The sequence below is a fragment of the Ictalurus furcatus genome, chromosome 20 (assembly GCF_023375685.1).
Source record: "Ictalurus furcatus strain D&B chromosome 20, Billie_1.0, whole genome shotgun sequence".
In the NCBI taxonomy this organism is placed as follows: domain Eukaryota; kingdom Metazoa; phylum Chordata; class Actinopteri; order Siluriformes; family Ictaluridae; genus Ictalurus; species Ictalurus furcatus.
The window spans coordinates 16628950-16646395 of NC_071274.1; the positions used below are offsets into that span (position 1 = coordinate 16628950).

Below are 17446 nucleotides of genomic sequence, written 5' to 3' on the forward strand. Positions count from 1 at the left end.
GTTCACAGATGTGAGTATTTGCTTCTATGTTGAATTTTAAGTGTTTTTGGGTAATAGGCTAAATTTGGGCCAGCAACTCTCTGTACTTATGTCCACCGCTACGGCCAGTGGCGTAAGTTGGAGCAGCCGCTGGTCTGCTTTGGCGGCGACAGTAGAGATGATGCTGTGTCAAAGCAGTGCATCTCTAATTGGATAGTGGAAGCAATCTCGATTGCTTATGAGGCATGTGTTCTCGCTACGCCTCTGGGCATAAGGGCTCATTCCACTAGCGCGGTCACCTCCGTGAAGGCTTTGTCCAAAGGGGTATCCTTACAGGATGTGTGTGCTGCTGCAGGGTGGTCTACGCCACACACATTCATTCATTATTACAACCTGGATGTTCATTCCACCCCGGGCTCGAGTGTCTTGCAGTGACCCTTGGGCTTGGGTCTTTTTGAACAGGCTGTACCCTCGGTATGACGGAGTGGGTATTCTTGTTCCCATAGTGTTATGCTAAACGCAATGTCGAAGTTCCCTTTGAAAGGGAACATCTGGGTTATGCATGTAACCCTGTTCCCTGAGAAGGGAACAAGATGTTGCGTAGCTTTGTCATACCAGGGCAGGCCTGTGAATTGCATCCTCGCTTCAGATAATAGAGGCTGATGGCGCGGTTCACAGGTGCCATATTTATATTACGCGACGCGCTTAATTGCCACGTCACCTAATCATGGCAGGCCTATAAATAGGCATGATTTTACACAATCTTCAGACACCAGTCACGCGCGAGAGGCGCTCTCCCATAGTGTTATGCTAAACGCAACGTCTCATTGCCTTCTCAGGGAACAGGTTTACACCCACAAAACCGTCGCTCACTCAGTGTGTTTTTTTTCCCTGCACCATTCTATGTAAAGAGACTGCAGTGTGTAGAAAATCCCAGCACATCAGCCATTTCTGAAATACTCAAACCAGCCCATCTGGTACCAACAACCATGCCACAATCAAAGTCACAGATCACAATTTTTCCTCATTCTGATGTTTGATGTGAACATTAACTGACGCTCTGGACCTGCATCTGCATGACTGTATGCATTTCTCAGCTGCCACATGATTGAATGCTTTCATAACTGCATTAATGAGCAGGCGTATAGGTGTTCCTATTAAAGTGGACACAACATCATCGACTGGGACCTACGTGAACCAACTGGAGCATAATCCAACTGAGCAAGCATCAACTGAAAAGTTTTGTTTCGGCAAGTCATTAGGAAGTAGATTTATTTCTTTCCCTGGTTATTGGACAAGTTAAGTGAAGTGAAGTGAGCAAAACAAAAAAAATTGCCGGAGACAGTTACATCATTCTGATCGGATGCCGCACAACTGCAAATATCTGTGGTGGATCTGTGAAGCACCACTTATAAGATCTTATATTTACACAAGATGTCTAGAACATTCAGCCGTGACCCTGATTTTCATAGTATCAGAATAGCAGCGCTGGTGTAAGATAAGATTACTTCATAGTATTACTCATTACAGCTTATCCTGGCTTATTCAGTTGTTCTTTTTTCATACTTCATTTGAAGTACTACAAACACATAATCCGGGGTCAGTGCATTACATTACATATGCCGTTATTAAAGTGTGTCTGAACAGAAAGCATGTCAGATACTGGCTCTGATGCCGATCAAATGTGTGCCGAGTCTGATCTGAAGTTTTAAATTTCACTGCAGGCCCCCGTGAGCCTTAGCTGCCACAGCTAGTCAGAAGCTGCACCATGGCCAAGCCGGGGACCGACAGAGATGGAGCCATGGTGGAAAAGACGAATGGGAAGAAGGTGACACAACCACTAATGATACTTTAATTGTTATTACACCTGGTTTGTTTTTTTTTTTTGCTAAAGTTAGTTTCACACAGCAATATACAGGTGCACCTCAAAACATTAGAATATTGTGGAAAAGTTATTTTTTTTCGTAATTTAGCTAAAAAAGTGGAGCTTTCATGTATTCTAGATTCATTACACATAAAGTGAAATATTTCAAGCCTTTTATTTTGTTTTAAATCTTCATGATTACGGCTTACAGCTCATGGAAATCCTGTCCAGGCTTGGGCAGCAATTTGAGGAAAGGTTCAGTGATTTTGAAAATCTTGAGCCATGTGTGGCATTTATTGCCAACCGTTTCATGGAGATAGATATTGATCACATTTCAAAGCAGATGGCTGAACTGTTCAATGTCAATGCTGTAGAGATGGAGATGGAGGTTATTAATCTCCAAAATCATAACCAGCTGAAATCTCAGCAACATTCACAACATTTCTGGAGTCTGGTAGACCCAGAAAACTACAAGAACATTCACCAAGCTGCCCTCAAAGCATCTGCTTTATTTGGATCTACATACCTTTGTGAAGCAGCATTTTCTGATATGAATGTGATCAAATCTAAATTCAGAACAAGACTGACAGATGAACATTTAAATGATTGCATAAGAGTGAACCTAAGTGCATACACACCAGCATATACCTCCCTTGTGGAATCAATGCAGTGTCCGTCAGCTCATTCACTGTAAATAAGTGTGAATGCATTTCATGTCAAACTTGTGACCCATCATGCACTTTTCTTATTTACCATGCACTCTCATTCACGTGGTATACATTTCAGTTCAGAATGCAGGCCAACATTTGAAATGCTACTGCTGTTTATATTCCAGTTAATTTAGTTTGGATTTTCATTAATGTATATACGTAAACAACTGTATAGTTGTGTGTAGACAACTATAACAAAGTGTGCTGTTTTCCATAAAGAACTGTATTCTCTGATTCTGTTTTCTTCTCTGACTCCTTCAGGTGTATATCAGTTTGTTAATTTGAGAGTTATGATACATTATGTGAAAGATTGTAAGTATTGTATGACATGAGTAGCTCTCAGACACTTTTATTTGTTTAAAATAGCTCTCAAATTTGCTCAAGAATATGTGTGACGTGCTCGAACTTAGATGTATTTGTGGTGTCGAATTCAGAATAGAAACACTGTTGTGTTGGGGTTTTTTTCCTTCTCTGTAGAGTAAAGATAAAATCTCCCCATTTACCAAAACGCCGAAGCTGGATCGGAGTGAGATTATGGGGAAGCCGAAGTCTTCCATGAAACGCAAAATCTCCTTCGGTGTCAGTCCGTCCTGTAACGAAGAACGGGACTCAGACACAGGTCAGTTTCATTCTGGTAGAAAATTCCAGTAGCTTTCATGCGCTTCTACACTGCCTCTTGTGGTTAGTTCTGGAAACGGTTAAACACGTAGACTGTACCGCTGTGCCTTTTCCCCTCTGGAGTTATATAACAGTTGAGCAATGTCTTTGAATGTGGAAGACAAGGAAATGTTATTCATATGTGTTGGCTGGGAGAGCGACTGGAAATAGCTGTTTTGACTGAGAATTGTATTTCCTGTAAGAATATGGGATTTTAGTGTTTCTACTTCTTTGTACTGAAAGGAGAAGCGAAGAAAACAATATTTCTTTCAGCTCATTATGTCGAAGGTTGTGGATGTGGTGGTTAAACTGTGGGGTTTTACTTTATTCCATCAAGGGAATATGTATATGTACAAGGACATATGCTTATTATCCTAATAGGAAGTGAATCCCTTCTGCAATATGTAAGGGGAAAAGGAGACAAAATAACCCTTAGACTAGCTAACAACAATATTCTTATCCGATTTGTTTTGCTGTATGCCCTGCTACGTATTAGAAAACTTAAAAAAAATAAATAAATAAAATAAAAATAGGCTTTTAAGCCATCACATGGAATTCATGATGCCTGGAATACAAATTGCTTTTTGGTGATCATCTCTTCATGCAGATGAAGATGGTCCTGATAAGAAGAGGGTAAAAAAGGAGTCTGGGGGTAAGAAGTCCACCCCTGTGAATATTTTGTTCAGTTACCCACTGTCTGAACGCTTGCAGATGGCCCTGGTGATGCAGATGACAGCAAGAGACCACAGTCCAGGTAATTGCAGCTGCCTGACATGAACTGTATGTGGAATTGTCAATTTTCTGTTGAACCTTATAACTGGGGATCTTCCAGTCATACAAGATGTGCAAAACGTCTCCTTACTTAGATTGCCTCTGAAAATTTTGATGTCATGATGTTTTCATATACTGCTCTTACTTCCCTTTATTCTAACCAAGACTGATCACTATTGTACTATTTTTTTAGTATAGTACTATTTTTTCCCCAGAGGATATATATATATATATATATATATATATATATATATATATATATATATATATATATATATATATATATATATATATATATATATATATATAGATAGATAGATAGATAGATAGATAGATAAATATAGAGAGACAGAGAGAGAGAGAGCGAGAGGGAGAGATAAAATATATACATACATTACGGGTAAAAAGTTTGGAGACACTTGACTGAAATGTTTCTCATGATCTTAAAAAAAATGTGTAGGATTTAAATGTTTGAAATCGGTGTTGCACACAAAAATATAATTGTGCCAACGTATTAATTTCTTTAATTAGAAAACTAACATTTTATTTACAAAAAAATATTTTTTAAACGGATGACTTGAGCGAAATATTCAGAAAAGCAGCCAATAAGTGTCCAGCATAGATGGGAACTCCTTTAATACTGTATAAAAAAGCATCTCAGGGAGATTCCTCAAGAAATCGGTTGAGAAAATGCCAAGAATACATTTCTGGAAATTCTCGGCAAAAAGGGTGTCTACATTGAAGATACTAAAATGGGAAATTATTTTGATTTATATTGGATTTTTTATCACAACATAATTTCCATAGTTCCATTTGTGTTACTCCAGAGTTTTTATGACTTTATTATTCTTATTATTATTCTAAGACGTTAAGAAAAAATAAAAGAATGAGTGTTTCTAAACTTTTGACCAGTAGTGTACATATATATATATATATATATATATATATATATATATATATATATATATATATATACACACACACAGTACTGTACATATATATATATACACACAGTACTGTACATATATATACTACTGTACATATATACACAGTACTGTACATATATACACACAGTACTGTACATATATATACACACAGTACTGTACAAAAGTCACATGCAAAGAAATGCTGTAGAGCAAACATGCCTTCAAAAATAATCAAATGAAATGTTTCTATATTTTTTAAACATACTATAAAATCAGTAAACAGTAATCAATAAAACATTAAATATTTATTCTGATGACCCTTTGCTTAAAAAAATAGTAGTCTCCCATACTATTACTGCAGTTTTATAAGGAAATGAGATGTGGGTTTGATTGAGCATCTTGCAGAACCAGTCACGGTTCTTCTGGAGACTTTGACTGTCGCACTTGTTTCTTATTTTTGCAGCAAAACCCAGCAGCCTTCATTATGTTTTTTTTTTTTGTGTCTGAAAAGTGTCTCTTACATAATATGCTGCTTTCTTTACGGACCTACAAACATTTTCCTGTAACATTTAATTTTGTGCTGGAAAACTAATGTTTAGGAATCTAAAATGTTTTTTGTACTGACTTGATAATGTCATGGGCCCATGAAATTGAAATAGGGCCCAATTAGCCATTTTCCCTCCCCGGTGACATGTGACTTAGCGTTACAAGGTCTCAGGTGTGAATGGGGAGCAGGTGTGTTAAATTTGGTGTCATTGCTCTCACACTTCCTCATACTGGTCATTGGAAGTTCAACATGGCACCTCATGGCAAAGAACTCTCTGAAGATCTGAAAAAAAGAATTGTTGCCTCACATAAAGATGGCCTAGGCTATAAGAAGATTGTCAAGACCCTGACACTGAGCTGTAGCATGGTGGCCAAGACCATACAGCGGTTTAACAGGACAGGTTCCACTCAGAACAGGTCTCGCCATGGTCAACCAAAGAAGTTGAGTGCACGTGCTCAGCGTCATATCCAAAGGTTGTCTTTGGGAAATAGACGTATGAGTGCTGCCAGCATTGCTGCAGAGGTTGAAGGGGTGGGGGTCAGCCTGTCAGTGCTCAGACCATATGCCGCGCACTGCATCAAATTGGTCTGCATGGCTGTCATCCCAGAAGGAAGCCTCTACTAAAGATGATGCACAAGAAAGCCCACAAACAGTTTGCTGAAGACAAGCAGACTAAGGACATGGATTACTGGAACCATGTCCTGTGGTCTGATGAGACCAAGATAAACTTATTTGGTTCAGACGGTGTCAAGCGTGTGTGGCAGCAACAAGGTGAGGAGTACAAAGACAAGTGTGTCTTGCCTACAGTCAAACATGGTAGTGGGAGTGTCATGGTCTGGGGCTGCATGAGTGCTGCCAGCACTGGGATGCTACAGTTCATTGAGGGAACCATGTATGCCAACATGTACTGTGACATATTGAAGCAGAGTATGGCTGCAGGGCAGTATTCCAGCATGATAACGACCCCAAACACACCTCCAAGATGACCAGTGCCTTGCTAAAGAAGCTGAGGGTGAAGCTGATGGACTAAACCCTATTGAGCATCTGTGGGGCATCCTCAAACGGAAGGTGGAAGAGCACAAGGTCGACGTGATGTCGTCATGGAGGAGTGGAAGAGTACTCCAGTGGCAACCTGTGAAGCTCTGGTGAACTCCATGCCCAAGAGGGTTAAGGCAGTGCTGGAAAATAATGGTGGCCACACAAAATATTGACACTTTGGGTGCAATTTGAACATTTTCACTTAGGGGTGTACTCACTTTTGTTGCCAGCGGTTTAGACATTAATGGCTGTGTGTTGAGTTATTCTGAGGGGACAGCAAATTTACACTGTTACACAAGCTGTACACTCACTACTTTACATTGTAGCAAAGTGTCATTTCTTCAGTGTTGTCACATGAAAAAATATAATCAAATATTTACAAAAATGTGAGGGGTGTACTCACTTTTGTGAGATACTGTGTGTGTATATATATATATATATATACAGTATCTCACAAAAGTGAGTGTTGGGTTGGGTTCGTTGGGTTGCGTGAGGGTTGGCTTGGCGTTGTGTCTGCATCGAAGATCAAAGGAAAGAATATTTTATATACATATATATATATATATATATATATATATATATATATATATATATATATATAAATATTCTTTCCTTCGATGCAGACACAACGCCAAGCCAACCCTCCCAAACTCCAGCAGTGCAGAAAAAGACGCCAAATAGCTCCACTTCGCGTCAGAAAGAGAAGGTGAACAAGATGAATGCGCACGGACAAACACCGCTGCACATGGCTGCCTTCAGAGGGGATGTCAAACAAGTCAAAGAGTTGATTGGACTAGGGGCAGATGTAAATGTGAAGGATTTTGCAGGTAATGTTGTCTTTGAACATGGTAATTTTTATGCAAGCATGCATTATTTACTCTTCTAATGAATGGTTGACTCTGTTTTTGTAGGCTGGACACCTCTACATGAAGCCTGCAACCTTGGTTACTATGATGCAGCAAAGGTTCTTATTGGTGCAGGAGCTGAGGTGAACACACAGGGATTGGACGATGATACCCCTCTTCATGATGCCTCCAGCAATGGCCACAAAGATGTATGTTTCTTTGCAGCACTCTCTTATAATTCCAGTGTATTCTTTGGATACAATGTTTATAAATGACATAACTATTCCAAGAAGCCATTCTGACTGTTAACCAAGGTTATTTAATTCTCACCAGTTTTTTTTTTTTAATTTTTTGCCAGCTGATTTATGTACCTACTCTTCTGCAGATTGTGAAGTTACTCTTGCAGTATGGAGGAAATGCTTTCCAGGCAAACAAGAGAGGTGAGCAGCCGGTGGACGTTGCTGATTCTCAGGAGGTTGAGCAGTTACTGAAGGGGGAGATCTCATTGTCTGACCCAGATGATAGCTCTTCAAATCTACACTACATTGCCAAAGGTTTGACACCTCACCAGTACACCCATATATGGGTTTTCCCCAAACTGTTGCAACAAAGTTGGAAGCACAGAATTGTATAAGATGTCTTTGTATGTTGTACCATTAAGATTTCCCTTCACTGGAACTAGGGGGTCTAAACCTGTTCCAGCATGATAATGCCCCTGTGCACAGAGGGAGGGAGGTCCATGAAGACACGGTTTACCAAGGTTGGAAGAACTTGAGTGGCCTGCACAGAGCCCTGACCTCAACCCAGTTGAACAGCTTTGGGATAAACTGGAACGCTGACTGCACCTCAGGCCACCTCCCCGCCCAACATCAGTGCCTTACCTCACTAAAGCTCTTGTAGCTGAATGCCACGCTCCAAAATCTAGTGGAAAGCCTTCCCAGAAGAGTGGAGGTTATTATAACAACAACAAAGGGTGTTGGGGCTAAATCTGGAATGGGATGTTCACAAAGCACATACGGATGTGATGGTCAGGTATCCACAAACTTTTGGCCATATAGCATGTCTTGCTCAGTTTTGGTCAGTTCGTTATCTGTGGGTTTTGCTATTGCATGCTTATACATAATACTTAATACAATACATAATGCCACTTTTTTATCTTAGAAGTTGAATATTTGTTTATTGATTATGTTTGTGCTACATGTTACAGACTCTGAGGACCCTCCATCAGTCAACCCCTCCAGTGTAGATGAGAATATGGAGTACTCAGACACCGAGAAGGACTCTGATGGCAAATCGACCACAGCAAAGGCCACATCTTCAGTGTCTGGTGTGGATGAGTATGAGTTCAAGGACGAGGAAGAGGAGCAAGACCTGAGCAAGGCCCTAAATGACAGACACATCCTGAGACGAGAAGCGCGTCAGAAAGAGAAGGAGGAAAATGAACAAAACCATTACACACCCAAACAGTCCAACAAGAGTGATCAGTCGACGTCATCCTGCAAATTAAAAAAGCCAAAGTCATCCCGAGTCCTCTACTGCAGTTCAGATAGCTCCGACGATGAAATGGAGGCTCCATCAGAACGAAAGTGTTCACCGACCAGGTCACTCTGCAACGATACTCACAAAACAGAACGCAGAACAAAAAGAGAAAGCTTAACCCTAACGACATCAGAAAAAGGTAAAGCGAACAAGAAGAAGAACAAGAGCCAAAGCAAAAACAAGGAAAATCAAGAGGTTCAAGAGGACGGAAAAGAAAACAGCAAGTCTCTTCTTTTTTCTACAGCGACAGTGTCTGACAACTCTGATAAAAGTGTTCTAGAGGAAAACTCTTTCAAAATGTCCTTCAACCCAAAGGATGATTCGTCAGTGCACCTCTTTCACTTGTCGGCTGTGAAATCCTCAAAGATCAATTACAGCCAAACTGACAAGCAGGTGACTCCATTAAAACAGGAAAATGCTAAGACTTTTGTCTCCATTGGAGATGGATCCTGCCCTATGGATAGTGTCAAGTATAACCACTACACAGATTCAAACTACATAGAAGGGTCCAGCAGTAAGAGCTGTAAGCACAAGGACAAAAGCAAACATCACTATAAGGAACACAGCTTCGAAGGAGATGACCGAAGCTCCAGACCTTTTAAAGATGCCAGTTTAAGCAACAGTATGGATGGCTCTGAAGGAGCCTTCAGGAAGGCTGACAAAGATGGTAAGGTTGTCAAGAAGCATAAGCTAAAACACAAGGAGAAGGACAAGTGCAGGAAAGACTACGAGTCTGAGAGGAATCGGCATCGCCAGAAAGAACTACAGAAAGATGGATATAGGAACATGGAGTTTGCCCGAGAATTTTGGAAGGAGAATTTCTTCAAAAGTGATGAGAATGAAGAACTTAAAGGGAAATGTGAGACACCAGACAGTTGCTCTCCTCAGAAGTCCCTTGACTCATCACCAGTTAAAGAAGAAAAGGCAACTTTAAAAGACAAACACTCGATCTGCAACAGCACTAAGGAGAGAAAACAAAAAGACGAGCGAGAGAAAGACAAACTCATAAAAAAAGAGAAGAAAGAGGTGGCATATAAAGATGATCGAGGAGGAAAGGACGGGAAAGGGGCTGAAAATGATGACCGGTCAGAAAGTCTTAACTTGTTACGAAAGCCTGAAGACTCTCTTCCAAGTCCTTGTGTTAAAGAGGAGGTAGAAGACAGGCCTCTCACTGGAAACTTGGTAGATCACAATCAGCTAGAGACCACAGAGAAGAGCTCTAGAGAGAGAAATGATAAACGGCTACCCACGAAGGACCGAGAATCTGAAAAAGGTGAGAAAAAACAGGCAGAAAAGGATAAGAAGATCAAACTGGAACATTTATTAGCTAAATTGGACCTCCACAACTCCACAGATCAATGGAAAGAGAGGGACAGATTAACAACCACGTCTAACTTGTCTAGTGAGAAGAGCCACAAGGAAACTGAAAAACATAAACCTGTGCCTATTATGAAAAAGCATGAAGAAAACAAAAAAAGCAAGGACAAGCTTGACAGAAGAAGTGAGAAAGAACAGCAAGAGAAAGAGAATTCCTCAAGTGATCACAGGGACAAAGATAAAATGAGTTCTGAAAAGAAATCAAAGGCTCTTGAGAAGAACAGTGATCATAATAAAATTGACCGAATTAAAGAAAAGGAAAGAGAAAAAGACAAAGACTCTGACAAGAAGAAAAAAGAAAAATCAAAAGAAGCCACTCTTCCCTCCTTTATTTGTAATCTCAAATTTCTTTTGGAAGAGAAGAAGGGGTACATACCCGAGAGCAATAAAACTGTAACTTCAAAATTAAAAGAAGAGGTCGTGAAAACCCCTGAGAAAGACTGGGACAGACGAGAGAGGGATAGAGATTTGGAAAGGCATCGGGACTGGGACCGAGAGCGGTACAAGGAAAAGGACAAGGATAAAGAGAGGTCACAGCAGAGTAGGGACAGCAAACTCAGTAAAGCAAGGCCTGTTGAGTCAGAGTCGGACAGATCCAAATCCAAAGCCTCCCCTGCACAAAAGGAAACCCGTCCCAAAGAGAAAATACTGGGTAATGATGACCTCATGCAGAACAGCTTTGAACGAATGCTTAGCCTGATGGATCAGGAGATTGAGCAGTGGCGCAAGAAACACTTGGAAAAGATCAAGCAAAAAGCGATGGAAAGGCTGAAACAACGACCAGGAGCCGACTCTGGGAAGCAGAAGAACAAAGATAAAGCAAGAATTTCCATTTCTAGTGAACCAAACAAAGAACTCTTGCACTCCAAGGGCTCAGAAACCCCAGAGGTTTCCAGTCGTGAGAAAATCTTAAAGGATGCAACCAGTAGATGGACGCTCTCACTAGATGCGAAGACTCTCTCGTGTTTTGGAAAGACTGGGCCTATACCTGAAGTGGAACATTCTGTCGGTGTTGAGGATGCAAGTGGCGGTTCAAGCAGTCAGTTTGCATGTGTATCTACCTCTCGAGATACTTCAGTGAAAGATTTTGCAGATCAACAATCTAGCCTTTCAAAAGCCAGCAGTTTGTTGCCAACTACAGTAGAGGTCAGCAAGCTAAACACGGATACTTCACCAGAGCAAAGTGGACAAAATCAACTTGACAGCTCTGACACAGAAATGACAGACGGCTCAAACGAAAATTCCTTGTTAGCACCTGTGTCCCAGGTTGCATCAGCTGCATCCTCACAGTCAGATCAAAGCTTCTCCACCAAAACACCTACACATTCAATTAGCCTGAAGTGGCATTCTGTCGCAGAACCCAATAATAACCACCCAGCAAGGACAGCTGTTGATTTGGGACTAGAGCAAAGAGTGAGAAATCTATCAATGGGTCCTGAAAATATAATGGAGGACAGATGCATGGGGAACATTTCTGGTAGGAGCAGAATGGATTGGACAACTATCCAAGCTCCATCCATAAGCTCTTGTAGGATCAGTTCTGAGGAGTCTACTAAAACACTTCCATGTACAGCCAGTGTGGTCAGAGATTCTCAGCAGGTTACAGAAAAGATTTCGCAAGATGACTGCAAGTCAAGTCTCTCCAATGAGAATGCAAGTGCAGCTGATGGACAGCTGGAGAAAAACGAGCATAGTTTGCCTGTCCCTTCAGTTTCAAATGTTCCTCATTGTGCTAGTCCTGAACAGACAGCTGAAGAGTCAATGGAAGTATCCGGGGAAGATCCAGACAATAGCCAGGTCGTTTCCGAGACGCAAGTAGAGAAAGCGGTGACTACAGAGGATGCTGCTCAAACCCAACTTCCCTCGGATGGTACAGCAGATGTGGAGATGCCAGACCAGCTTGCTGTTGAATATCAAACAGCAAAACCAGGTACTCCATCAGATGGAGATCAGAGTCTGGGCTGCACTAGGGTTCAGCTCGATTGTCATTCAGAAATAACCAGTGGAGCAACATCTGGAAGCTCTTCTCCATTGTCAGTGGCAGACAGTGATTCGACTGGAGCCAGGACAAAAGTGAAACCTCTAGATGACGAGGTTGACCTCCAGGTCGCTCATCCAAGGAAACGAAAGATGCCCAGAATTTCTCCTTCACCCCAAGCCAGCCTTTCAGCCCAGCAGATCAAGGAAAAGACCCAGCAGTCTTTGGCAGCAATCGTGGACTCGCTAAGGCTTGAGGAAATTCAGCCCTACCAGACAGAAAGAGCTAATCCTTATTATGAGTTCCTGCACATACGCAGAAAGCTTGAGGAGAAGAGGAAGGTGCTATGTAGCGTCATTCCTCAAGCACCACAATACTATGATGAGTATGTTACATTCAATGGGTCCTACTTGCTTGATGGGAATCCGTTGAGCAAGCTCTGTATTCCAATGGTGAGCCACTTACGATTGTATTTTTGTACTGTATTTACAATATTTGTTACATGACTGTATGAATTCATGCATTTATTTATTTTTATTAGATAACACCACCACCCTCACTACCTGACCCACTAAAAGAGATGTTCAAGCAGCAGGAGATTGTGCGCATGAAGCTCCGCTTGCAGCACAGCATTGAAAGGGTAAGTGGCTATTTCTAAATACATTTCTTTCTCAGTGCAGTAGATAAAGCTAACCTGGTTAAGTTCCAGGGTTCCAGTACTTCACAGTTTAGTGTAGTCCTAATCTGTGACAACTAATTAGTAAATAAGTTGAATAATGTTGGAGGAGGTAGTATCCTGTTGTTTTATATTACATGTTCCACGGTTTTTTCTTTTCCTCCTCACAGGAGAAGTTGATTGTCTCCAAAGAGCAAGAAGTCCTGCGTGTCCATTATCGTGCTGCAAGAACGTTAGCCAAACAGACACTACCCTTCAGTGCTTGCACGGTCTTGTTGGACGCAGAAGTATACAACATGCCCCAGGATGTACAGGCACGTAACTGCCAGTCTGGCCTGTATCAGACTATCATGTTATTGGTTGTGCTGCAATATATATTGTCCTAGTGTCCTTATGGTGACTCTGTTGATGATACATGTCCTAGTCTGGAAGCATATATTTAACTCCAGTATACTGACCAGAAAAATGCTCCCACCTTTAGTGACTGAAATGCCTCATAGAGCTACTTCAGACTTTCATAACACTGTGTTGAAAATGCAGTCGAGCCATTTACTTTAGCCAGTGTGGTACAATCTCGGGAATTGTATTTTGGCTCGGTTTCTGAATAAAAAGATTCCTAGAAAACTTCTGTATTGGCAACTAGTCAAAAAGAAAATAATGAAGTGACCATTTTTTTGTTTTATACTCATGTGTATTGTTTGCTTGCGTGGCAGGGAGATGATGGGAAAACCTCAGTGAGAGATCGGTTTAACGCAAGACAGTTCATGTCTTGGCTTCAGGATGTCGATGACAAATTTGAGAAGATAAAGGTAAGCTATATTATTGAATATTCATTGAAATTACATATCTAAGTTCACAGAGCAGTGTATAATGTTGAATTTGGTTTGTAAGGCCTTTATGTCATAACGGTTTGCGTTACTCTGGCTTTTGTCTGTCTCAGACATGTCTCTTGATGAGGCAGCAGCATGAGGCAGCAGCTCTTAATGCCATTCAACGATTAGAGTGGCAGCTGAAGCTACAGGAGCTGGACCCTGCCACTTACAAATCAACCAGCATTGTCGAAATCCCAGAGTTTCAAATCCCACTTGTCGAGGTCAACGATGACTTTGACCTCACCCCGACATAACAGCAGTGAGTCGGTGCTCGGATTGTAAAGAACTGACGAGGCTCGTCTCTCCAGGACTTGAGAGGAGTAGAGAAACACAAAGCACTTGTTTTGGGCGAGCTGCAGTGTGCACCTGTGTGTCGTGCAGTCTTGCACCATATGATCAGACACTCCAGAGAAATAATAATAATAATAATAATAAAAACAGTCCTCCATCTCTCGCAGTATTTGTGTTGTAAAGTCATTTCGATAGGAGTGTCTGCCAAAAGACTAAACGCATTGTGTCCCTGAAGGTCCAATTACTTTTCTCTGTATCAGCTCTTGTTTGAAGACACTTACCTACCCCAGCTGCAGAGCTGCATATAGGAGATCCAACCAGCAGAGGGCGATGCCTACCCTCAGTGATCAGAGGGAGAACATGAGAGAGGGGAAAAGTTAGAAGTTAAACACTTTACCTCTCCTGTGATAGGACAGAGAGGTCTCGTTCCAAGTCGTTTCAGAAAGTGAGTGTTCATGATGTATAGAATGTGCTCTTCATTCTTTTTTTTCTTTTTTCTTTTTTTTAAACTTATTTTATACATACTGATTGTTCATTTGTGAATAGCCATGTAATTATTATTTTTAACTTGTAAAAAAAAAGAAGAAGAAGAAAATAACAGGAAGGAAGTTAATAGATATTTTGATTGTAAACTTTTCGTCGAATGTTTAATGGAGCAAAGTTGGTTTTATATTGAGCGTCCTGTCTTGTTGATGTTGGCTTAACTCTTTAATCATGTGTTTTTGAATTATGTTTGTTACGTTTCTTCTGCTACACGTTTCCTCCTAGATTCATCACAGCAGGTGTTTTTTGACATATGATTTCTATGCTGTGCATGCGTTGCAGGTTTGTAATTCTTTTTTTAATCTTTTTTTTTCTCCTTTTTTTCCCCCCCCGAAAAGATGTGCTGTGATGAGGTTTATGTAAGTGGTCCTGCTTTTTCCTGCCTTTTTGTCGTCGTCTTGGTAACACTCACTTCCTCCCCGTTGTCTCTCGCACACATTGAGAGAAAACAGCATTGATGTGTGTTCTTGTTAGAAAAAGGAAACATACTTTTACACTTTTAATGTGAGATCACAACAAAACCTATTTTTTACAACACGCCTTTTGAACGATGGTTCTAAAAATATGTCTATTTTAATATTTACTTGTTACAGGATAATGTACATAATTGTAATATATACCTGAATAAATTTTATTGGTTGTGAACATTTTTAATGTCTTGTCGGTCTTCTTATAAACACTCCATACCATAGAGCATCACTATCAGCTGTTACATACTATCATAATTGAGTTGCATCCACGGCCATATTTCTTCAATCCTAGTGGTTTTATCTTCGCAAATGTTTTAATCTATGAACGGATACTTGGAAAACATATTAATGTTAAAGGTATTATTTATTATATTTTAAAAAGTATAAGTTGTTTTTTTACTCTTGGCTGAGGAGGATAAAATTGTCATAATTAAGGTATAAACCATTCTGGTTTGCTTTTATAGGAAAATGATCTACGATGGGGTGGTGTGATACAGCTGAGGCAAATCAAGCATTAAAATGCACATTTCTGAGTAAATAGTGCCAGCAAGGGTGTGTGCTCCTGTGTGTCTATGACCAGCTGCCTTGTACTGCTCACATTATTGTGTCACTTTCTTTTCAGGATATTCTACAAAACCATTAGTTGATGGGAATGCATGTTCTCTTGCCATTTCTGAAAACCAGTAAATGGAAACATATGTAGTAATTAAGTGTGTGGTATGTGGGTTTGGCTAGAGCTAAAAGGCATGTTTCTATCCATGTTCCACACGTTTCTCAAAAGTTACTTCATTGCCTTTCATTGTGTTTATATAAAATGGCTCTGCTTGTTGAAGTTATAATCAGTCATTTTGGCAGAAGTTACCTCAAGTATGTGCTCCATTCCATCCAAAACCTATTACTAATGCTGTGTCACTTTGGATACTTTTAGTGCGAATGGTGTGCTCACACTAGGAAGTTTAGTGAGATGCGTTGTACTTCCGAAACTTGGATGATGTATTAAATTTACCAAAAAAATGAAGGGTGGGCTACTGGACACTTGTTTTTCCTTTCAGTTGTGGTTTTCCGTGTATGGTGGTTCCTGTGGGTGCTGTTTGGGTGCAGTTCAATGACATGAAATATTGTGCTACTTATTTGTCATTTCTGTTTAACACAAAAAGTTGGGTAACATTTCAAATTGAACACTAAGGTACTACATACTCAAGTACACACTGTATACTATCTAGGGTCGGGCTGATTTCATGATTGTGGTGCATTTAACCCTTGTAACTCTAGGCAGAGAGTTCGCCTCACACCTCCAGGGTTGGGGGTTCATTTCCTGCCACTGCCCTGTGTGTGCAGAGCTTGCCTGATCCCCCTGTGCTGTGGGGGTTTCCTCTGGGTACTCCGGTTTCCTCCCTCAGTCCAAAGTCATGTATGGTAGGCTGACTGGCCTTTCCAAAATGTCCGAAGTGTATGAATGGGTGTTTGAATCACTGCGCCCGGGGGCCATCTTCAGTCGTCTTGACTCGGTCTTGCCACTGGATCATGGTGGTCACCGGGAAGTGAGAGTGAGGCCGATGCTGCGCAAGTCTTCCTCACTATACTCCAATTCACGAGCAAGTCGAGTTCCAGTTTGTGTTCTCCATAATGGAGGCAGAAATGGAAACTTTGGTCTTTGTCGAAATCGACGGACGAACTCCTCTGTGTGTATGTGTGTGATTGTGCCCTGCGATGGATTGTCACCCTGTCCCGGGTGGTACCCCACCTTGTGCCTGATGCTCCCTGGGATGGGCTCCAGGTTCCCCATGAGCCTGTAGGATAGGTGGTATAGAAAATGGATGGATGGAACTCTGGACACATAGGAAACCACCGAAGCATAGGGAGAACATGCAAACTCCACGCACACAATATTTGTAAATGTAATCTCTGTAGTAAGTAAATCTTTATTTATATAGCATTTTTAATCTTATTTACAAGGTACTTCATGCTAGATAAATCACAATGCTTCATGACTTAGTAAAATTGACACATGGAACAATAAAAGTACAGTAGGACTTTTTTACTTTTTTAGTAGGTTTTTATGTTTTTTACATTAAAATGATTTTATTGATAGTTGCTGTGAGTAATGTAAGGAAAACTTCACCATATCATATATATATATATATATTTACAGTGCTGTGAAAAATATTTCTTTTGTTTTTGTGTATCTCTCATACTAAATAGTTTTTAAATACAACATAAAACTAAGGTAACCTGAGTAAACACACAGTACTGTTAAATAAGTTATCCAACAGCTATCACCAATGTGAAAAATGAATTGCCCCCTTAAACTTAAAATCTGGTTGTGCCACCTTTAGCAGCAATAACTGCAACCAAATACTTCC

General features: G+C 40.6%; 1 protein-coding gene across 4 annotated transcripts; it reads left to right on the top strand.

Annotated features, from left to right (window-relative positions):
* Nucleotides 1–2982: 2982 nt before the first annotated feature.
* On the top strand, nucleotides 2983–15258 carry LOC128623871 (ankyrin repeat domain-containing protein 12-like). Of its 4 annotated transcripts, none has more exons than XR_008388683.1 (11): nucleotides 2983–3172; nucleotides 3818–3964; nucleotides 7116–7319; nucleotides 7404–7546; nucleotides 7723–7891; nucleotides 8545–12683; nucleotides 12773–12871; nucleotides 13078–13225; nucleotides 13625–13716; nucleotides 13848–14515; nucleotides 14952–15258. XR_008388683.1 is itself a non-coding variant. In XM_053651011.1 (11 exons), exons 1-10 carry the CDS (start codon nucleotides 3088–3090, stop codon nucleotides 14031–14033), a joined length of 5412 nt encoding a protein of 1803 aa, XP_053506986.1. In that variant the 5' UTR covers nucleotides 2983–3087; the 3' UTR covers nucleotides 14034–14038; nucleotides 14331–15258. The 4 variants fall into 4 exon arrangements, 3 of the variants coding, with proteins under 3 accessions (XP_053506986.1, XP_053506985.1, XP_053506987.1); XM_053651011.1 differs by having other exon boundaries at nucleotides 13848–14038; nucleotides 14331–15258; XM_053651010.1 differs by having other exon boundaries at nucleotides 13848–15258.
* Nucleotides 15259–17446: the final 2188 nt, after the last annotated feature.

Coding starts and splice junctions, on each gene's coding strand:
- LOC128623871 (XM_053651010.1), top strand. CDS start 3,088: ATGGGGAAGCCGAAGTCTTCCATGAAACGCAAAATCTCCTTCGGTGTC. Junction 7,547..7,722: donor CCAGCAATGGCCACAAAGAT/GTATGTTTCTTT, acceptor ACTCTTCTGCAG/ATTGTGAAGTTACTCTTGCA. Junction 7,892..8,544: donor TCTACACTACATTGCCAAAG/GTTTGACACCTC, acceptor TACATGTTACAG/ACTCTGAGGACCCTCCATCA.